This window comes from Mya arenaria, chromosome 14 (genome assembly GCF_026914265.1).
Source record: "Mya arenaria isolate MELC-2E11 chromosome 14, ASM2691426v1".
Classification (NCBI taxonomy): Eukaryota; Metazoa; Mollusca; class Bivalvia; order Myida; family Myidae; genus Mya; species Mya arenaria.
Genome location: NC_069135.1, coordinates 18796868 through 18821719, shown reverse-complemented (window position 1 = coordinate 18821719; position 24852 = coordinate 18796868). Strand labels below are relative to the sequence as shown.

At 36.6% G+C, this 24852-nt stretch overlaps 1 protein-coding gene across 5 annotated transcripts in view; it reads right to left on the bottom strand.

Moving 5' to 3' along the window:
- LOC128216949 (sarcolemmal membrane-associated protein-like) overlaps positions 1 to 23983 on the bottom strand; it is a 51110-nt gene extending 27127 nt beyond the window's left edge. For all 5 annotated transcript variants that reach the window (XM_052923706.1, XM_052923703.1, XM_052923704.1 and 2 more), the window contains exons 1-9: positions 23904 to 23983; positions 18798 to 19013; positions 9309 to 9465; positions 8604 to 8670; positions 3604 to 3772; positions 2985 to 3056; positions 2128 to 2205; positions 1553 to 1753; positions 1034 to 1144 (exon numbers count right to left, since the gene is read on the bottom strand). In XM_052923706.1, the coding sequence (XP_052779666.1) occupies positions 1034 to 1144; positions 1553 to 1753; positions 2128 to 2205; positions 2985 to 3056; positions 3604 to 3772; positions 8604 to 8670; positions 9309 to 9465; positions 18798 to 19013; positions 23904 to 23906 (1074 nt within the window). In that variant the 5' untranslated portion in view covers positions 23907 to 23983. The remainder of the gene's footprint in view (positions 1 to 1033; positions 1145 to 1552; positions 1754 to 2127; positions 2206 to 2984; positions 3057 to 3603; positions 3773 to 8603; positions 8671 to 9308; positions 9466 to 18797; positions 19014 to 23903) is intronic.
- Between the last annotated feature and the right edge of the window lie 869 nt (positions 23984 to 24852).

The window sequence follows — 24852 nt, the reverse complement described above, 5'->3', positions numbered from 1 at the left end:
TGACAAGGCGCAATCTAATTTCCCATATTAATGTCCTCGAAATTTATCACATTTCTATCCTTAATACTTATTACAGTACTATCCTTAGAACTTAAGACAGTACTTTCCTTAAAATTTATAATATTACTATGGTGAAAACTTTTTATGATAGTAGATACATTATGTAATTGGTTATGAAACTTACAAAATATTTAGTTTTTATATTATTTCAGAAGAAATTTGCAGAAGTCACAGCTTGATGCACTTTTCTAGTCAGAATAGGTGTGTTGCTTCAAAACATATTGATTCATTTCTTCATGAAAAAATGAAGAGTCTGGACAAATAATATGACCTTGTTTTTATAACATGAATAAATATAAAGACATTTTTTTATCGCATATGAAGTTACATTCCCTTCTACAGCTGTTATACTTCAATGATCAACATGTTTTCACCAATATCTAAGTTGCCCTTGGTTACATGCACTTTAAAAACATTCCAAAATGATCAATTTCCCATCTTTGCATACATTTTATTTAAAATTTTTAAGCAACTTCCTTTTGTTGTGTCTTCTTGACAAAACTTTTCTTTTTTGGTAAATGATGTGTAATTAAAGTTAAACAGAAATATATAGAGGATCATCTTTAACCCAGTAACAATATGTAAGCCTAAATTGACTTCATTTTCATCTTAGTTTCAAACCAATTACAGTGGTCAACTCAGTTAAGATCAATCATACATTTTGGTTGTCCCGTTAGCGCAATGGTCAGCGTACTCGCTTCGCACCTAGGCGACCCGGGTTCGATCCCCGGCGCATGTGAGTTTGGTTTGTGGTCACCAAGCTGGACAAACGGGTCTTCTCCGGGTAATCTGGTCTCCTCCACAACCAAGACCATACTCTGTCAACCTACGTCTGACGTTGAGGTGTTTTAACAGAACAAGTGTCTGTCTCACTCCTAAAATTAACTGGGTTCAGTAATTACCTGTGGTTTCTATTGCATATATATTTAGCATATAAAGCAAAGGAGAGCACACTACATTGGTATAATCTAACCTTAGCCCTGAGAGTGTCCTCTTCCTTGATCATGTTGTTGAGTTTATCACTGAGGTCTAGTTTCTCCTTCTCCACCTTCTCTACTTCCTCAAGGTGCTTTGTTTCCGCGTCCTGGCAATAAAAGAAACATTTACCTGTATTACTGTAGTATTGGAGGGTCAATAACTCATTTCGCTATGACTGTGGGCCATCATCAGTGTTCTCATTATTACTTTTTTCAACATTCTAAATTCATGACTGATTTTATATAACTTATATGTATCAAATTCAGGTTAAACCTGCTTACTAATGATGCTTTTAATAGCCTTGAGGTCAGTTTCTTTACTAGTTTCTTGGTGTAAAGACTTATCTTTAAAAAAAAATTAACTCCATATTCTTTATTCAAAAACTAAGTTGGATCCCTATATATACACCAAACCAGGTACCAAGATGATCTCATCCCTGTTCTATTTATGAATCAAAGCCTTAGAACACAACCTTGAATCGAGAAAAGAAACCAACCCATTAATAATATCTTACACTGAGCTGTATCTGTATATCCTGTACAGCCTTGAGCTGGTCCTGATATTTCTCCGCAAGGAGTTGCAGCTCTATTTGCAAGTGTTCACACATGTCCTTCATGTGGCCACACTCATCCTCCGACCTCGTTAGGGACCGCTCAAGGTCTGCTAGCTTTGTGACAGCCTCAATCTTCTCCTGTAGGACCTTCATCAACGACTCCTAAATTGGGGTAAATGATATCATGTATAGCAATTAGCAAGCACTCCTCAACTTTGGTGTAAGTATCAATGGGCAATTAATGATTTCTAAAACACAGTGATGACTTGTATGATTGATTAATCACTCCTATACACAAACAGGTGAAGATGATGCATATGATATTGGGTTTTATTCAATGACTTGTGAAAGTTGACAAAAGTCATATAAGTTGAGCAAGTTGAGCACAAATAATAGCTTGTTCTAACAAGGGTATATCACAATGTTGAGTAAGGCAAGATTTCATGTTCAGCAGCAACTGATTATACACTGAGGAACAATTCCAACCATTTCATCATTCAACTATTCAGATATTGAAACGTAGAACACACACTCACTTTTGCTGTAGTTTCATAGTTGAGTTTTTCCTCCTGTAGAGTGACCAGCTCTTGCCTCAATGTGTCTTCTGTGTGATTCTGCAATCGATGATCAAAGAGATGAAATATAAAATTTTCATAACAAAAAATGACAACTACTACTCCCCTTTTTATTCTGCTGTTGACTGTTTGGAAAGGTCCAAATAATTATTACTGTCCCTTTTATTCTCACTTTGGAATGTATTTTAAAGAAAAAAAAAGACGCCTTTTACTGCACCCTTTCAAAATATTATAAAGCAAAAAAATACAAGGAGTTACAATATGCAAACAAATCCACATGTTTTATTAGACATACAAGCATGTGTCCACAACATTATAATGTTATACAACCCAGCTAGTATAGGTTAGTAAAATTCATATATTGTCAACACAATAATTGTTTAAGTGTTGTTTTTTCCATATCATTCAACTTTTTACTGACATATTGTGTCTGTTTGAAAAAAAATGTTCGTAACCCTCACTAAGACTATTGAAATTGCAAGTATATAAACAGACCATCTACACATGTTCATTGTCATAAGGTGTCTGAGTAGTAAAATTAAAAAAAAAACACTATGTTGTCACAAACTGTCATCATTCGAAAAATAAGATGATGTCTGAAAACAGAATGCCTAAATTTAAAGATGAAAAAGATATCTCATCTTGTAAGAAAAGTCTACATCAGTTTATATTGTTAACCTACAGGTATCAGTCCCCAACTCTATCATAAGGCCTCTCATATGAACACATTTTGGTGTCTACCCAGGAAGCCAAAAGCTTCGGTTACAAGCTTGTTTATACATTAGAATGAACTAAAGTTTAAGTAGGGGAATACTGACTTTAGAGTAAGCATGGAGCTGGTTTTCTAGGACTTCCAGCCTGGACAACAGCCGGTCCTCATCTATCAAGGCCTGAAATAAACATAGCAGTCACATTGTATCAATGTTTCCAGAATTATCAAGTTTTTTAAGCATTTATAATCTCACAGTTTTCATCAATATCATTGAGTTGATAATAGTGAAAATAATATTATGCAAACAACAATATTCTGTTATGAGTGTTTTATCTAACTCTGTTCTAATATTCAAATTATCAGTTGAACAATTCTTAAAAAAATGTTGTTTGCAGTGGAACAATCCAGATTTTAGCAGGAAGTCGGTCGCTAGGTTTTTTTGTTCCTTTTCATCTAGAAATTAAGTTTTGGTTAACATTGAACCAGATAACAGCAAAGCTATAAGCTATAGACAGGATCATTGTATTTGATGGCATTGTAATGCTTATCACTGCTTCCTTCCGCATGTTTTTATATCATTGCAGTTGGGATTACCAAAAATTCTCATATCTGCCCATACTACATGTAAATCAGGTTAATAAAGCCTCAAAAAGAATTAAATGCAACACTGCAATAAACTAGCAGCAGTTAGGACAGCTATGAAATCTAGTCCACTACCCTCCTACCTGCCAGCCCCCCTCGGAGGATTCCTGAGTATTTTGTACAAGCTCCTGGAGAGTGGACAGCTTCTGTTCCAGCATCTTCTCCCTGTGGAGAGCCTCCTGAAGATACTGGGCCAGCTTGTACAGCTCCTGGGACTGTATGGTGATCCCTGGCGTGGGGGCATTGAAAAGGCTGCAAGTAGTACAGTCAAGTGATAGTACTGTGTGAAACTTGTTACACCACTGTTAACAGTAAAGGTTAAACTAGTAACTCCAATGTAAACAGTGAGGGTGCGACTAGTAACTCCGATGTTAACTGTAAGATGAAAAGTAGTAACTCCAATGTTAACTGTAAGTGTGAAACTAGCAAATCCAATGTAAACAGTAAGGGTGAAACAAGTAACTCCAATGTTAACTGTAAGGGTGAAACAAGTATCTCCAATGTTAACTGTAAGGGTGAAAGTAATAATTCCATTGTTAACTGTATGTGTGAAATAAGTTACTCCAATGTGATCTGTTAGTGTTCTTGTTTGTGCTGAGTTTGTCTTATAATCTTGGTGACTTTGAACAAGACAACATTTTGAGAAGCTGAAGATCTGGACCTTGTGAGAAATCAATGGAAAAAATCCTCCTGACAAAATCTACCCTACAAAAAACATTGGTGATGGACAAAATCCCAAGACGATATCCCCCATCAAAGTCAGGGGGGATGGACGAAATACCCTGAACTAAACTCCCACCAATGTCAATGAGTATGGACAAAACCCCTAATTGATGACAGGAGAGTATGGACAATTCTCCCAACCAATGTCAGGGGAGTATGGAGAAAATTTTCCAACCAATGACAGGAGAGTACGGACAAAATCCCCAAACACTGACAAGAAGGCATGGACAAACTCCAAAAATCTATGCCAAAAGAGTATGGACGAAATCCCCCCCCAACCAATAACACGTGATAAGGAAAAAACTCCAACCAATGACAGGGAAGTATGGACGAAATCCCCCTTCTGATGATAGGAAAGTATGGACAAACTCCCCAACTGATGAAAGGGGGGGGGGGGGGGTATAGACAAACTATCCCAACCAATGACAGGGGGGTATGGACAAACTTTCCCAACCAATGACAGGGGAGTATGGACTATCTATCCCAGCCAATGACAGGAGAGTATGGACAAACTATCCCAACCAATGACAGGGGTGTATGGACAAACTTTCCCAACCAATGACAGGGGAGTATGGACAAACTATCCCAACCAATGACAGGGGAGTATGGACAATCTATCCCAACCAATGACAGGGGAGTATGGGCAAACTATCCCAAACCAATGACAGGGGAGTATGGACAAACTATCCCAACCAATGACAGGGGGGTATGGACAAACTATCCCAACCGATGACAGGGGAGTATGGACAAACTATCCCAACCAATGACAGGGGGGTATGGACAAACTATCCCAACCGATGACAGGGTAGTATGGACAAACTATCCCAACCAATGACAGGGGAGTATGGACAAACTATCCAAACCAATGACAGGAGAGTATGGACAAACTATCCCAACCAATGACAGGGGAGTGTGGACAATCTATCCCAACCAATGACAGGGGAGTATGGACAAACTATCCCAACCAATGACAGGGGAGTATGGACAGTCTATCCCAACCAATGACAGGGGAGTATGGACAATCTATCCCAACCAATGACAGGGGAGTATGGACAAACTATCCAAACCAATGACAGGGGAGTATGGACAATCTATCCCAACCAATGACAGGGGAGTATGGACAAACTATCCCAAACCAATGACAGGGGAGTATGGACAAACTATCCCAACCAATGACAGGGGAGTATGGACAAACTATCCCAACCAATGACAGGAAAGTATGGACAGTCTATCCCAACCAATGACAGGGGAGTATGGACAAAATTCCCATTCTGATGACAGGAAAGTAGGAAAGTATGGGCAAACTCCCCAACTGATGAAGGGGGGGGGGGGGGGGGGTATGGACAAATGATCTCAACCAATGACAGGGGGATTTGGACAACCATCCCAATCAATGACAGGAAAGTATGGAGAAACTATCTCAACCAATGACAGGGGAGTATGGAGAAACTATCCCAACCAATGACAGGGGAATATGGACAAACTATCCCAACCAATGACAGGGGAGTATGGACAAACTATCCCAACCAATGACAGGGGAGTATGGACAAACTATCCCAACCAATGACAGGGGAGTATGGACAATCTATCCCAACCAATGACAGGGGAGTATGGACAAACTATCCCAACCAATGACAGGGGAGTATGGACAAACTATCCCAACCAATGACAGGGGAGTATGGACAATCTATCCCAACCAATGACAGGGGAGTATGTACAAACAATCCCAACCAATGACAGAGGATGTACAAACTATCCCAACCAATGACAGGGGAGTATGGACAAACTATCTCAACCAATGACAGGGGAATATGTACAAACTATCTCAACCAATGACAGGGGAGTATGGACAATCTATCCCAACCAATGACAGGGGAGTTTGGACAAACCATACCCACCAATGACAGGAAAGTATGGACAAACTATCCCACCCATGACGGGGGAGTATGGACAATCTATCCCAACCAATGACAGGAGAGTTTGGACAAACTATACCCACCAATGACAGGAAAGTATGGACAAACTATCCCAACCAATGACAGGGGAGTATGGACAAACTATCCCAACCAATGACAGGGGAGTTTGGACAAACTATACCCACCAATGACGGGGGAGTATGGACAAACTATCCCAACCAATGACAGGGGAGTATGGACAAACTATCCCAACCAATGACGGGGGAGTATGGACAATCTATCCCAACCAATGACAGGGGAGTTTGGACAAACTATCTTAACCAATGACAGGAAAGTATGGACAAACTATCCCAACCAATGACAGGGGAGTATGGACAAACAATCTCAACCAATGACAGGGGAGTTTGGACAAACTATACCCACCAATGACGGGGGAGTATGGACAAACAATCTCAACCAATGACAGGGGAGTTTGGACAAACTATACCAACCAATGACAGGGGAGTATGGACAAACAATTTCAACCAATGACAGGGGAGTATAGACAATCTATCCCAACCAATGACAGGGGAGTATGGACAATCTATCCCAACCAATGACAGGGGAGTATGGACAAACTATCCCGACCAATGACAGGGGGGTATGGACAAACTATCCCAACCGATGACAGGAAAGTATGGAGAAACTATCTCAACCAATGACAAGGGAGTATGGACAAACTATCCCAAACAATGACAGGGGAGTATGGACAAACTATACCAACCAATGACAGGGGAGTATGGACAAACTATCCCAACCAATGACAGGGGAGTATGGACAATCTATCCCAACCAATGACAGGGGTGTATGGACAATCTATCCCAACCAATGACAGGGGAGTATGGACAATCTATCCCAACCACTGACAGGGGAGTATGGAAAAAACATCTCAACCACTGAAAAATATGGACAAACTCCCCCAAAAGATGACAGGGGAATATGTACAAAGTCCCCAACTGATGAAAGGAGACAGATGACAGGGTGGTATGGACAAAACGGAATTTTCAGACCTGGATTTCATAAGTATAGTGAATACATGATTAATCAGTGATTTTTTGTTGTCGCAATTTACTGCCTTCTAAAGGCTGTTTCCCCTAGCGAAAGTGTTCATTTCTCCCAAAAATTCCTGATATTTTCCCAATTAATTGAATACAGGTCCAGTAAATTAATAAAAAAGCAATGAATCTATTAAAAAATACACTCAATGTTGACAAGACTAGCTCTTTTCCAGCATAATGTATGGATAAACAAGTTAAAACATGTATATTTGCTATTTTAGCATGATTTTGTATTTTTCCCAAAGTTGAAAAAAATTCCCAATTTGGAAAGAACAGGCGGTGAAAATATTTCAAAAACAATCACTGTTAATGCAATTAAAAACTTAGCTTAACAATAAATAAAGCAAGGACTTAAATAAAGACAAAAAATAGCATCAATGTTTACTACTTACCAGTCTTTAAAGACCGAAATCAAACAACCCATAATACAAAAACATCCATATACAGGAGAAACTCATTCGAAATAGCATTTAGTTGCAACCCCGCCATCACACACAAACAGCAAGATGAAAGTAATGTCAATTATTTGTTCACAGTAATTTTTACTAATTATACAAAATTGCAGTGCCTCTCTCGTAACAAATTTTGTTCACAAATTGCCACACTCCTGCTATGAACTCGTGCTTTGAACAATCATTTTCGCAAAATAATCGAAACGGTAAATGGTAAAAATTATTCTGTACACTTCTCTTAAGAATTTCTTGTAACTTCTTAGATTACCGAGAATATTAATACAGCTTGCAACCATAAATTTCAAATGTAAGAAATATTGTTCATTACAGAAGTACAGAAGCACCGAAAGTTAATAGCACAGGGAATAGCTCATGCACTATAGCACTATTGCATTCAAAGAAAACACAAGAAACATCGCAATGCAACGAAACCAGGTTTTTAATGATTGACAGAAGAACTTCAGCCTGTGTCTGTTGTGAAAACCTGGTTAATAAACCCACTAACAACCTTTGCTTCTGTCACTTTTATTCGTGTCACTTTTCTTAATAACAGTCATACTCAGGAGTCTATTGTTTTTTATTTGATTCGAAAATAAAATGGAGAAGACAAGAATTAACTGAGAACAGAATAGAAACATAATTTAACTTCTGAGGAGCAGTGATAAACAAATGCCACATTTATAACTGAAAAGGGCTGAACAAGTGGTCAAGGCACCCTCCACACCCTAGAGGTCCTATATTTGATCCCTTGGAAAGAAGCTTTCCGAAGGCTCTCACTATGGATGTAATACCAGTTTTTACCAAAGAAAAGGACATAGCCGTTATTTATATACTGCTGCTATCAGCTTTTGTCACAATCAAGCTTAAACAGATAGGTATGTAAAGAATCACTTACACTGGTTTTGCCTCCCTGCCATCCGGATGAAAGAGTGTCACTGTGGCTATTATACACCCGTGGGTGACTGAAACAATAGACAGGGTTTCTGGATTGATTCTTAAAACAACAGCAAATCTATATGTCCCTTGCTTCTCCTTATTATGGGGGCATGAATCTTCTTTGTTTAAACAAGGAGCATTATTCTTCAACTATTTAAGCCAAAATGAAGAGAATATTTTGTATTATTCAAACTTACTTTTTCGAATGTCACCATTTGCTTGTGTTGATTATATGAAGACTGGTATTGTATCAAATGATATTCATCTTCCTTGTCTAGTGAATACAATCATTACTTGTTATGAATGTGCCTCAAGCAGAAATGCAATCAAACATATTTTGCCCGAAATTATAATTCAAAAATATTGCAAGGTTATAATACCATCGAAAAATGTTTGATGTTAACAATGTCAAATATATATTACAATGTCTATGTTGCTAGGGTGACTTTTAAAGTAATTCTGTCATTACAAGCAATCAGTCCTCAATGTTTATAAATACAGAAATGTGAGTGGAACTGTACAGCCTGCTAAATAACCAATGTTCTCATGGTTAACTGTAAGTGTATTCAGACTCTTGTATTAGCTAGAAATATTTTCTGATATACAAATACTCAGAAACTTCTTTAACAGAAGTTGTTCCAAAAGTAAAAACCTTAGTGCCTACTTTTCTCGCCTCGTCTGTTGTTTTCCATGACGTTGACACCAAACTGTATAAGGTCACCAGAGTAGATTTCCCGCGGGGGGCTCTCCTCTCCTCCCTTACACAGACGTTGGTCATTGACAAATGTACCATTGCTGCTCTTTGTGTCTTGGAGGTAGAACTGAAATGAAAGTGCAAGATTTTTAAATTATAGAACATAAATAGCTTGTTTATTTTTTCTGTTATTGTGATACTTTTGGCGTTGTTGTTTTCAGTGGGGATATTTGTTAACCTAATACCTGCCATAACACAAAAACTGTTCATCCAAAATATTTAGATACAACTAGGTACAAATGTTGCTTAAGATAATAAGAAGTCTTGTTCACCTGACCTTTGACCCGATGATCCCCAAAATCAATAGGGCTCATCTACTGGTCAGGCCCAACCTTTATGTAAAGTTTGATGACCATAGGTCTAGGCATTGTGGAGATTGCCTTCAAGGTCACTGTGACCTTTACCTTTTACCCATTGACCCATCATCTACTAGCCACGCCAAACCTCCAAGTCCAGTTTGAGGGCCATGGGTGCAGGCATTGTCGAGTTATCACTTGCACAACCCTTTATCATTTAAGTTCACTGTGACCTTGACCTTTGGCCTGATGACCCCCAAAATCGATAGCGATCATCTACTGGTCAGGCCCAACCTCCAAGTCCAGTTTGAGAGCCATGGGGGCAGGCATTGTCCAGTTATCACTTGGACAACCTTTTATCATTCAAGGTGACTGTGACCTTGACCATTGACTTAAATAAACAGGGGCATCTACTGGTCAGGACCGGCCTCAATGTCAAGTTTGATGACCAAATGTCAAGACATTGTTGAGTTATCACTCAGACAAGCTTTATAATCCTTTTACAATTAAAGGTCACTGTGACCTTGAGCTTTGACCTGATGACCCCTTTAATCAATAGGGGTCATCTACTGGTCAGGCCTAATCTTTATGTCAAGTTTAATGACCATACGTCCTGAAATTGTTGAGTTATCACTCGGACAAGCTTTGGTCTACCGACGGACGGACAGACCAACCTACCGACTGACATGTGCAAAGCAATATACCCCTCTTCTTCAAAGGGGGGCATAATAATAAAATAACAATAACAACAATCCCAAAAGACCGCTCCCAATCAGCACAATTATAAAAGCAACAGCCATATATTATGTTATCAACATGTGGACACCTTCAGCTAAGTTTTACAAACAAGTGGAATAATGTGTGGAACAACTCAGCCATTACAACAGTTTGTTCTGTTGGAATGCTAATATAGAAAGACAGAGGGAGTTTCAAAATCCAATATCAAAAAATATTTAACAATAAGCTGCATTTACTTGTACTTATCTGAGTGATACTAAACAAACCCAATTTTGCACTGCCGATATAACTACATTCATCTATCAATGAGAGTAATGTCCCTTAAAAATGTAAACACACACCTTTTCTTTTGTTTTTTTCTCTATTAAAGCTAATTTAGCCAGAAAAGTCCTATACTATATATAGAACACAGGCATTGTTTTCAATTGAATTCCAGGGCAGAAAAGTGTTTAATAAAATTCTATATAGAAATTCTCAAGTTATTCAAGAACTAATTGAAATAGACTGACCCTCCAACCTACCAACTACAGGGTGACTCCAATTATTGCCCCCTTCAAACTGAGTTGCTATTGTCCAAAGTGTGAAAATCATATTTAAGTGCTTAAGACAAAATGGCCAAAATGCCATGAAACATACCAGGCACTAATACCCACAATAGTGGTGATGTGTATCAAGTATCAGAGTGAATACCTCTTAAAGTGACTATACACCAAAAAAAAATTGTTTCTGTTACGAATCTCAGGACAATTATTTAATAAAATGTTTTACTCTTTGATATCATAATTGTAATTTTTTTTTTAAAAATGTAAAAAAAAAATATGTTCAGAGATCGGCTTCGAACTGGTGTCACCAAAATCCAGTGTTGTATCCATGGTGCTACGAAGGCTTACCATAAACAGTTGCAATATTTAAGCTGGTGCAGCTCCTTTAAAATGTCATACTGACCAACTCACTGACCAACCGACGGAGTGAGTGACCAGCCACCCAACCATATGGTCAATTTGTTGTCATTTGTTTTGTTTTATACAAATTAAAGATATTTGCATTTACAACTAAAATCCTTTCAAAATATGGGCCTCTGCAAGTGAACAACAAAAAATGCTGCTTAATATCCCTTTTAAATTTCAATATACTTTTGGAGATACAATTGACAAGATTATGTGGTGAATTGACAGACAAGGGCAAATCTATATGCCCTCATCTCTGAAAGAATGGGGGAATGGGAAGATACTCATTCATGAACTCGATGGCATGTGTTAAAAATACCAGAAAGCCTCCATTAAACCATTATACAAGAGTTTCAAATAAAGTATGTTTACAAGAAGACATATATTTAATCATTACCTCTAGGACAGTATCCAATCTGTTACTACAATCGTCAACAAGTATCCTTTCGGGCATAGCAGTGTTAATCACTTTATTATGAGGTCTGCATCATGTCAAAACTAGTTATTCCCCATCTTGCTCTCATATCAAAGGGGTTATCACAAAACTCTGGCTCACATTTGCATCATCTTGTATAATGAGGTATTTAGATATCTCAGAAAAAAATAGTTTCTTCTGGTATATCTTGTTTGTATGTTAAATCCATTTTGATCCTGCTAGTGTAATTTAGTGAAGACATCAAGTTAACAGGTAGTCTGTATTTAGCAAAGAAATAGGATCATTGTGCTATGTTAAATATAATAGTATATTCAACTGTACATGTTTAGTGATAATTGTCTCAAATAATGAGTTTGGGGTTAAGAGATAAATCAGACGGCATCTTAATTGTACAAATATGGCATAATGCTAAATGTAACATTAATATTATAATCACATATATATGAAGTATACATGTACACTGATTAAAAAAAGGCTGCTGCTCAAAATCATTAAACTTGTTTAAGACAAATTTAATTCATGAACATTAATGATGTGTTCAAGGAAGGTCTTTCTTTTGAGATATCATCAACACACATGTAAACATGCTGGATGTTGTAAGGAAATGTTTTGAACAAAGTAAGAATGAGATCTGATCAAGGGTAAAAGTAATGTTTTCACAGTCAGCATACAGGATTTTCCTTTAATAGCTAACATGTATCTATTACAATGATCTGTTACATCAGCAGATAAGTGTTACAGGAAATCTGCAATCCTAAATCTCTCCATTAAATTAACAGGATGTAAAATGAAAATTCAGTTTGTTTATTGTTGTTGTCTGTTAATTTTACAGAAATTGGTTTTTGAGCAATCAATGACAGAGCATTTTCGCAGGATTCACCCTATTTTTTTCTAAGATAGCGCATATTTTTGCAACAGCTGTGTGAAAATCCTGCATACAAATCCATAAACTCAAAACACTTGTATTTCAAGCCAGCATATTTGTTTACATGAACACCAGTTAGAAAAACAGGATTATTTTCGTTTAAAGCATTTCGATTATGTATCACCATGTAAACAAATAAACAATTACGTGTAAATTGTCTGATACTATTAAAACATGTACATTTATTCAAAACATGTTTGAATTTGATCCTCACATATTTTTGCAAATTCACCTATTTTTGGATTTCTAGAATAGACACTTGTTGTAACTTTTAAAAGTAAAAAGCACAACTTTTAACACATCACTAAGAAAGACTAAAACAGTTGACAAAACATCTGATATGTTCATATTAAACCTTACATTACATCCGAATCACTGTAAATCAGAAGAGCAGTGTTCAATGGAAGCACTGTACATCACCTGTACATCAGAAGCACCTTTACATGTCAGAAGCACTGTTCATCAGAAACATTGTACATCACCTGTACATCAGAAGCACCTGTACATCACCTGTACATCAGAAGCACCTGTACATCAGAAGCACCTGTACATCAGAAGCACTGTTCATCACCTGTACATCAGAAGCACCTTTACATCAGAAGCACCTTTACATGTCAGAAGCACTGTTCATCAGAAACACTGTACATCACCTGTACATCAGAAGCACCTGTACATCACCTGTACATCAGAAGCACCTGTACATCACCTGTACATCAGAAGCACCTGTACATCAGAAGCACCTTTACATCAGAAGCACCTTTACATGTCAGAAGCACTGTTCATCAGAAACACTGTACATCACCTGTACATCAGAAGCACCTGTACATCAGAAGCACCTGTACATCACCTGTACATCAGAAGCACCTGTACATCAACTGTACATCAGAAGCACCTGTACATCACCTGTACATCAGAAGCACCTGTACATCAGAAGCACTGTACATCACCTGTACATCAGAAGCACCGTTAAATGTCAAAAGCACATGTACATGTCAGAAACACCTGCACATCAGCAGTAATGAACACCAAAAGCACTATATATCATTAGCATATGTTTGTCAGGAGCACTATATGCAATGGCTTGTATATGAGCATTTACAATGACTGCCTTCCTTATGAATTTTAGCCAGTCTGGGAGGGTTATTATAGCCTAAGTACCCGATTTCTTATATAAATAATATCCTGTCAAGAATAACATTTAGGGTACCAGTTCAATCAGGAATGAGGAAAATATTCTCATCCTATCCCTCATCTTACATTTTCTAGGAATAATAAAAGTAATCAGAAGGCAACAACATTTAAATATGCCACATGAAGGTTTCTTATTGAATATAATTGTTTTTTGTAGTAGGAATAATTAAATCTGGTATTCTCTAATTTGGTGTTCCCATTTATGACAGTTAAGGATTCATTCAGTAGAACAAATCCTGTGAAAACCAGCCATTTATTTTTATAGAACACAAGCCCAAATGACTATTTTCTTAGTCTCCACCTCCATTTACTGCATAGCATTATAATTGAACACTTACATACAGTACACTCAGCAAGTTAGACCAACTTTCAGTTTCCCTCCGAAGATTTTCACTATCATGACAAACACAATGAATTTATCAAATGTCTGCGTTCTCCGGATTGTTTCGATTCTAGGCCTTCTGAGAGTGATCAATCCACTGAATAATTATGAACGCAACATTCCTCGATGTGGTTAATTCCGCAAAAACTGTGACTATTTGATAAGAATCTAAGCTAAAATTAAATGTTTGAATAAAAATTTCAATTGATTTTGATGGCTTCAGTAAATAACTGTTATTTACCTCAGCATTTTAATCTACTTTTTTCAGATCCACTTCCGAGAAAGTACATGATAAACTTTTAAACATTATGTTTTGCATTAAATTAGCTTACCACAAGAAATGCAGTCGTATATTTGCCAAGGCATTTCAGAACATTACAGTTGCTCTAGTAGACAATGTTTGATTATATCATGACTGAATAATGGCATTTTATTTTGATATAGCATAAACATTGGTTAATACTTCACACCCGAAACTAGCCATGTTACTATTTAGAGATTTTCTGATAATCTTTATTGAGAGTGACTGGCGTCAAACACGTATTCTAAGGCACCGTGCTGGTTAATGCCATTTTGCCAGGTTTTCTGTGGAAAATGCCCCAAAACGTCACTAGCTATTTTTGCAACCAATAATAAATATCATATAAAAAAACGCGGTATTATATGCGAAAATGCGGCTGAAGTGACTTTCGCAGTTTTAACAGTTTTCAGCCGTCTGCAAAGTCAAGAATGGCGGCAGAAAATACCACCAGTAGTAAAGAGAAACCCTAGAGAAATGCACCGGCAAAATATAAGTCCAAAGCTTGGGAGAAATTTGGTTTTGCAAAGTCAGACAATAAACTAGTTTTTTGTAAATTGTGTCTGGCCGAATTAAAAATATAATGGAAACAATACAATCATGACCACTCATCTTCGCCGCCACCATCAAATAGATCAAACAGTGACTGAGTGTGTCAAAACAAACATTTTGTACTTTGATACCAAAGGAAAACACCAATGCAAAAGGTAAACAAGGGACAAATAAATAATACTCATTTAATAACAATAATAAGCTCAACAATTAACATTTAACAAAGAGGCAAAATTAAATGAACAATTTTCATTTAATAAAAAAAGCAAACAATTTACAAAATGATAAAAACATTAAAAATATAGTTTTGGTAAGGATATGCTCAACAATTTACAAAATAGGCAAACATTAAAGTCCTACATAAATATATATATATATATATATATATAAGCGTATCGTGATATATCGTGAATCGCGTACTCGTGATACGCATCGTATCGTGAGTTGAGTGACGATACACAGCCCTATTGTTTACCATTAACAAGTCAAGACAACATTAACTAGGCCTTTACACACACATATACAAACTGGTAAGAACTTAATGCAACTAACAATGTACATAGGGATAAAGACGTTTAACTTCTCAACAAAAAATGTTTTTTTCTTGCTTATCTCACCAGATGCATAGTTCCGCCGCAGGGTCATAATATCAGACTATTTCTGTCGCTTCCGTTCATATTCAACTTCAATATTCAAGGTTGGCATTGTGCAGAGGAACTCAGACGGTAAATTCTACGAGGGAAACAGTTTAACCCTATGAGGAAACCCCTGATCATGACATCAGCTTTAAACCCTCAGAGTGAGCAAGAAAAGTGAGTCTAAAACGTTGAGTGTTATTAACCCATAATATAGAAAGTCAATTCACCATTTCGTTTTTTTCCGTTTGTCTTTGAATCAGAGAGTCAGCCGGATACAGAAACATTGAAGAGTCGTCTGGCTCATACACTTGTTTTGTCTCAGACATTCTAACTTCCACTTATTTAGCAGACATCAAGACAAAATGAGATACTGACATGATTAATTTTATAAGGCTTATCGATTGAAATTTAGTAAAACTACAGATAGGCCCTCAACAGACACACCAAAATGTAAATCAAAAGCCATTTTACCAAAAGGTAACTTAACAACCCTTGACACTGTCAAGCCAATCATATATATTGCTACCATTGAAATTCCCTTTCAAATACAATCCCTCAAGTTGACCTGGGAGGCCATGTTGCCAAAAATGGTGAGAATGTTTGACCATAGTCTCAAAAGCCTAAAACTGTTCAACTAATTTTTTTGTACTTTTAATACTGTGAAATGGCAAAGAGAATATTATAAAATATGATTTTCATAATTCTAGCTCAAAGATGGACTATTACATGGACACTGAAGATCAAGAGGCAACCGAGAGTCAGAGGCCTGAGCAGGCACCCAGGTGGGAATAATCTACTACCTGTACAGGAAGTTTGGAACTGCCACATGGCACAGTTTACCTGGAAAATGCCTCACAACATACATTGTACAAACCTCCAGGTGGCCTACATTACAACAAGCTTAATGGGGATAATAATGATTGGAAATTCTACAGTGTATGTTGAGGAAAGACTGTACTGCTCAATATTCCAGATTATGAAGAGTAGTTTTATACTTATGTGAATTTCAAAACAACCTCCAGAGCCAAACCTTTCTTACACATTTACTGAACATCAAATTTATGAAATGCATTGAAAACCATTATTAAATCTAACTACAAATCAGTACCCATATTTTTATCAACGAATCAAAACAAATTCCGAAATACATCAAAACATAAACAGCTGAAGGATGGCAAATGCTACGCTTGTTTCAAGTACATCATAGAATATTTCTGAAGGACCCTACCATGGTTGCTAGAGTTAAACTGACATTAAAACTGACCAACCATTAATAATGTTTATTATACCTCACAACTATATAACATTTAGTTAAAATGCCAGGGCAATATTTTCGTCTGTCACCTTGCATTATCAGCCTCTGCCGGACTGTTACCAACTGCTGTCATGTAATTGACAATACGCTACAAATACGTCGCCATGTTGGACTTTTATGTGAAAATTATGATTAATTAAACTGGCATTGCAACCTTAAAAGACACTAATTATTATAGCTCACTTCTATAAAACATTTGAAATTGGCAATATGCTTCGAATACCGGATTTACTTAGAGTCTGTATCTCCTGAGTACTTTGTTTACCAGCTGACAATTGTCAGCAATATTCGCAGCTGTCAGTGAAAATAATTTATTGACATTAGAAACATCAAAAAATTCAAATAATACATGGAGGAATATACATAGGATTGTTGCCCTATTTCGGGAATATCTCGGTGAGGAAAAAGAATTTAAAAACTTCTTAAAAAGGGAGTTTAACCGACAACTTTGTCTCTTTTTTGGGTAGGTTTAATTACAAGATTTTTTTTTTTTAATTTACATGTGAATTTTAATCGAATACTTTCGCCTTGGTTGACAGTATTTACTTCATGTAGACACTATGCACTGTCACTCTCAAGTCAGTCAATATTTATATAATATATCTTTTGTAGTACAAGCAAACACTGCATACATAAAAATCAACATAATTGTGACAACAGTACTGTTTTTCACCTTAGCTTTTTATGTCAGTTCCAGTGATTCAAAAACAATGATTAAACATTGAATAAGGCATTTTGCATCACCAAGATTGTATAAAATGTACCCAAGGCATTTTATCAAGGCCATAGCAGTGTAATTGTATTTTCTGTAGGCCAAGCCATGATACTTGCTGTAGCAAAAGGCATTTTATCACTGTACACACAGGGGCTTCTGTTAAAGTTCCAAGCTGGCTGCATATCATTTCCAATAGACATCTATAGATATGGACTTCAATAATTCAACTCCAGTCTTCGCAGTGTGATTCAGATTTTCTATTTTTAGTGACAGTGACCTTGACCTTACCCCAGCGGCCAAAAATGCAATCCAATAAAAGGTCAACATAACTTTTCCTACATAACAAGTTTAGTCAAGATATGTCATGTCAAGTTGTGATGCATCCCTAACATAAGTTATTCAGTATCAACTGTTTTCCTATTTTTAGTAACAGTTACCTTGACCCTAGGGGCCCCAAACATTATGCCATGAAAGGTCTACATAAACTCTATCTAAATACCAAGTTGATTCCAGATATGTCAACCCTAACCAATCAAGTTATATAGTATCCACCATTTTTCTATTTTTAGTAACAGTGACCTTGACCCCAGGGGCCCCATAAGCAATCCCATGAAAGGTCTCCATAAACTCTTCATAAATACCAAGTTTAAGTCAAGATAAATCAACCCTAACTCAAGATATTCTGTTTCAAAGGTGAGTTTGACGCCGCCCACCCAGCAGCCAACCTAAACAACAACAAATGTCATTTTATGATTAAATTGCAAAGCTTTTGCACTATAAACAAACCATATCATGCACAATGGTAAGACTAGGCAAAGAAAACATACTTGCTTTAAGGCTGTAACAAATGTTCAAAATGTTAAAGCAGAAGTATACATCATTTTAAAATAAATTTGAAAGGAAATGTCTAACTAGTGCTATACATGTAACATAACTGAATAGAGCATGAACTTCTTTGATACTTACAGTTCCATTCTCGTACCAGAACATGGCATGGTTCCTGGACAGAACCTTACAATCGAAGATGCCATTGTTTGGGGCAGGCCTTGCCCGGGCTACGGAGCGACCAATCTTGATTGGCTCGATTAGGGCCATATGTCGCTCCTGAAAGGGATGCGAGTTCTGACGGCATGACAGGATGGCCAATGCCGACATACTGCTGCCTGCGTCTGCCTCTTCTACCTGCAATAAGTTTTATGTTATATTGTCTTCTTAGAAGTCAACCATCTGAACAATTATCAGCTTATTTTTGTTATTAATACCAGCTGCTTTTGCATTTGGTTATAAGAACAATGTATAAACTTATGAGGCCTAAAAAAAAAATACATTTGGTTCGGGTTACCCGACCCTACCTACGGAATAGGCGCCGACCCTACCATTTTTATAGTCAGTTTGAAAAAAAAAATGAAAAACTAAAAAAAATATAAAAAAATCTAAAAAAAAAAATAATTTTTTTTTAATTGCTTTTCAATATGTAGTTTAAACCTTAAATGCTTATACAGAAGATAGCTTTAACACCATTCTCCAATGATGAAAATGATATTCTTATATAAAGCCTAATAAAAAAACAAATAAAAAACACAAGAGCTATCACAGTATGTGACGAATGCCCCCGAATGTGACATTGACCTACGAACAAGGTCAGTACATGAAAAGTTGATCTTGCCTTTACATGTCAAATACATATGGCAAGTTATTTTAAATTGCCTCTGAACATAAAAAAATACCACCCATACTTGACAACCTACACTGTTATGTCCTTATATTCAGAATTCCCTTGTGAATAAACACTTAGTGTATCTTTCACCTTAGAGGTAGGGACATGGGTCTTGCACACGACACGTCGTCTTCGTATGTGGAACACATGTAGCAAGTGATTTTAAAATCTGTCCATACAAGGGAAAGTAACAGCCCTGACACGACAACCTATACTCTATGTCACTTATATGCAGCACTCCATTGTGAATAAACACTAAGTGTGACCTTGATCTTTGAGGTAGGGACACGGGTCTTGCACGGGACACCAGAGTTCGAATTTAACTTTGAGGAGCACTCGCAAAATTTTGCGAGTGCATTTTGAGGCAACTCGCAAAATGACAAATCAACTTGCAATTTTATTATTTGCTTTATTCCCTTATAATATTGTCTAATTAAAGTAGAAATTAACACCTAAGACATATTATGAATATTGAAAAGTATCAATCTTGAGTGACTCGACTACTAGAACTTGTTGATGGCTTATTCTATTTGGGGGGTATGGAAAGACTCGTCTGATGCTGGCAGCTTTTTGATAACAAAGCTGTCCAATAATTTGACATTGTTCACTTTGTATATTTACCCTCGCCATTGGGTAATTTAATACCCATTCGACAAGCACGCTACAGATTTCATTAAGTCTATAAGTATTAAAAACAATAAAATAATAAATTTAAAATAAAAAAGCAACAGTAAATGTAGCGTGGATACTTTGGACCATGGAATATATCGATCAACGAAGTCTATTCATTTTGACAGTTGGGCGGAAATATATTCAAAGGATGATGGGGTTTACATATAGTGCGCAAAAGCGCTAAATTTAGCCAATGATTGAGCCAGGTGATTACGTCATTCGTATTTACTTTGTATTATGCACGCCTCGGAGCATCCCGGAAAGATTCGAGATAAAACTCGGCATTTTCCGTATTTGTTCTATTTTTGAAAACCTACTAGAGCGTGACTCCGTACTGTCTTCTTTATACCGGTAGTGTAAACATGCCACTTATATGCTGTTTACACTCGACTACATAGCGGAATTAAGTTCATGTTTATTCTACTTTCCTTTTAACATTTTGTGGTCTAGAAAAAGCCACTCGCAGAATTTTGCGAGCTTGAATAAAAGTCACTCGCAATTTCCAAATGTCGCTCGCATTTTGGGAGTATGCGAGTCTAAATTCGAACCCTGGACACGTTGTCTTGGTATGTGGAACACATGTGGCAAGTTACAGTACACTCCACGCGGAACTACCACTTTCCTCGGTGACTCGGAGGAGTTTTTAATTTATCGCGGATTTCCGCCGAGTACGCAACCTTTTTCCTCGCTAAATTTCGCCGAGTTGCACCGAGTTAATCGTTTTCTATGGAGGGTTTTATTGCCAGTAGCGCCGGTGATCGAATCGATTTATTGACCTTATCGCGGAACTCCGCGTTTAGTGCATAGCTACTACAGTACATTGCTTCTGTTAAAACAGTATTGAATAATAAGATAATTAATTTTTCAAAGTACAGTAAGTTTCTTTTTAAAAACAATTATCGAAAATTTCCATATCAATTTTCATCAGCATCGTCTAACAACTGTTGTTTTTCACATTATGCAATTGAAAGATATACCATAGCGTGCGTTTGTGTTCTGTTATTGTCATCTTTCTCTTACTATATTAAGGTGTTGAGAACTTAAATCAGATTGGAGTAATGAAGGTGTTGAGAACTTTGTAAGTGTGAATATTTTTCGGTCTTTTTTCCTAATTTTACCTGACTTATTAATTTATCCGTACTTATCAATGGTTCTAAACTTATTTATAACGCATATAAGTGTAAATCCTTCATCAAGTTAATTAAAATCCCATTTTATACATGCATTGAAATGAATAACACATTATATCGGCTTTAGATTAAACAGTCACTCTGTGTGACGTCACATAACTCAGTTTTACCCACGAGGATCTCATGGAGAGCATGTATATTGTTATGCAGGATTAATGTGTCTGAGTGGTGTTTTCGAATGTAACTGGAGTATTGTATTTCCAACTTTAATTCATCACATTAATTAGTTACCTACATGTATATCATTGAATGTGTTGACTTTTATTGATGATTCAATAAGTATAACTTTACATAATTGCTTCATTCAGTCTATATGTGTGGTATAAGTTTTAAAGTTTATTGGCAGATTGTTTTACAAAAATGTCCTGTCTTTGTTTTCTTAATCCCTTGATTGCCCTTGTTGTTTATTTAATCCTCCAATAAATATTTCACACTTTCTCTTTCTACATGCAATACATCGTTTAAGATGGGTATTTACTAATTAACTTGTCACAGTGGTGTATTATACGGTTAGGTAATCTAGCCAGGATAAAAGATGAAAATCAATAATCTTCGTCTGTGAAACTTGGTAAGTGTGAAAGTTACGATTGATGTCCTGTGGGTGTCCGAAAATTAGGTACGCGAAATAAATTATTTTTATAAACAATTACGGGTGTAGCAAAAATTATCAACTAAATTAACCAAAATTAGATACAGTGGGAGATTCTTATCGGTTTTCCTCCGAGTTTCGCGGTGTTTTTACCTCCGAGTAACGCGGCGATTGTAATTATACGGTCCACTGATCAGCATTGGTGGGTGAACGAGTAAAAACGCCGAGGAAAGAGGATTATGATCAATTGGATGTCGTGTCCGCGATGACCAAAATCCGCCGAGGAAAAAGGAAAGTGGTAGTTCCGCGTGGAGTGTACTGTATTTTAAAATCTGTCCATACAAGGGAAAGTTACAGAGCCGGACGGACAGACGGTGCGATTTTAATATGCCCACCTTCGGGGGCATAATAAAAAGCCTACCTACCCTACCTATTTTTGAAAAGAATGTAACCCTAACCAAACAATTTTTTTTTTAGGCCTGATGTACAAGTTAATACTGATTGTGTCATGATATATGTATTTCTATGATGTACACTTGTATATAAAGTCAAATAAAGTGTCTGTTCTGTTCATGATTGCCTTTTTTTGCATTTCCATTCAGAGATTATCATATAGTGAACTATCACAATATCAGCCAACCATACAGCGCAGAGTTGTGGATAAAAAAAAAACAGATTGGCAAATCCCGTACAGCTCAGAGGGCCTTTATAAAGTATACATGCTCTTCGCCAGTACTTTTGAGTATGCACAAATGCTGAACGTGGCTTGCGTTTTTTGGCTCTATGCGCGGACGGGTACCAGTCACGAGGTAAACATATCCTCGGTTCCCGTTCGCGTGTAAAGTTGAAAAGTGCATGCCGGGTCCGGCCGGTGTGCATGGTCAAAATTACTGGCGACGATCTGTGAGTCGGTAAATAAACAGTATTCTCAGCAGAGTTATTAAAAAAAATTGCGAAAACGCTACTAGTTTGTGCTTGTTGAGCGATCGCACCTTGGAGATAACTTCCTTTTGAACATGCATGCGACATATACAGTTTTTTTATCGAAAAAATCTTGTAGATCTGAGCTCGTTTCCATACATATATGTCTCAATCCAAAATCTGCTAACCTTCATAACTTATGAATGATAAAGATTGTATGAAATTTTAAAATATTTAATATGTAAAAATAAACTACCAAAAGTGGATTATTTGTTTATTATGTGTATCATAGAGTAATAAAACACATGTTTTAGGATTCTCAGTCCAAGAGATCACCCTTGGGACCAAATTGCTCGAATCAGGTAGCTCGACTGGCCAAAAATGCTGTCCAAATACCAAGTAACTGTGGAAGTTCATACTTCCAGATTCTAATTCTTAATGGAAGCGCTGATTATCTGGTAATATTTCTTGTTTTTATGATATTTTATTGACGCAATAAACTTAAACGTCTACGTCCCTGTAAAGGGTTTGACAGTACAGGAAGATAGATAGATAGATAAACCTGGAATCCTGATCGGAATAACTACCCACTACTGGTACAAAACAATTTGTACATGAAGGATTTGCCATATCAAAATTCGTTAAAAAGATCCGTCAACCAATTATTTGGACTACTGATGTAGTGTGTGTCTGTTAAAACAACGTGCTAGTGTTATGGCTGTTGAGGGTTCAAGCCCCAATCAGTCACACCATTTTCCGATGGTTACTTTAGTAAAAACCACTCGACCAACCAAGTTCACTATTCAGGCACTTAAGACAGTTAAGTCTTACTTGTCATAGTAAAACAATTACGAGGAACAACATTATCTAGAACTAAAACAAAAATGTTAAAGAGTATTTAATTTTATTGCTTTTTGCAGATAAAGTAATGGTTTCGATTCATAAAAATGCACAGGCATGAATATAAAACAGATTATGTTTACCATTCGTCGGGTTTTTTCTGTACACCAGCCATATTGAAATTTTTCCGGATTTAATCTCTAAACCACATGGAGTGAGTCATTCAAGTATTTGTTAATGTTTTCTAATTACGTACGAATCGTTTGCTTTTGCAATTATTTACATGATTTCATTGTTACTAGATATAAAGTGATTAAATTTATTTAACACCGTTGATAAAATATTTAGAGAGTTTCTATCAGAAGTTATTTTACGGTCGCCGGTAACCGAATAATTAACAGGAAATCTACATACGCCAAGATTATCAGCACGCCCTAATAAATGTTTTATTTTTATATTATGGGGGGGGAGCTTATTTACTCTCGCCATCGGATAATACCCGTTCGGCGAGCACTTTTTAATATTACTTTCCGTATACGTATCTTATAAATGGTAATGAAGGTATCTTTAATCGCTGAAGGATAACACTTTTCTGGGCGATACTATTTCCCGGTCTCTCTTCGTAAAATCCGGTCTCATAATTCCCAGAGGCAACGCATTGTATTACCTATGTTTGTTTAACTATTTGGCAATCGTATTTGCTCTATATGTAACAAAAGGATATAAAATATACAAACATTGTGTTTTAATGTGTTATACGTATGTGTAAACTATTTATGCATTTGTTTAACGTGTAGAGGAAAATGCCGCGAATGGCTGTCAGACTTTTCAACCCCTTTGTCATTTGTGAAATCCAAGTCTTTTCAACCCCTTTGTCATTTCAACCCATAAAAGTGCTAAGACTTTTCAACCCCACCTAAAACAAAGACTTTTCAACCCCTAATAAACGAAGACTAATTTCAACCCCTTAATTTCTCACATTTTTAAGAAAATAACTACAACAGTAAATAATTTCTTTTAAAAATCAAGAAAATATTAATACTATAAATATAACAGACAGAAAATATTTAATACATGCAAAATATACATACT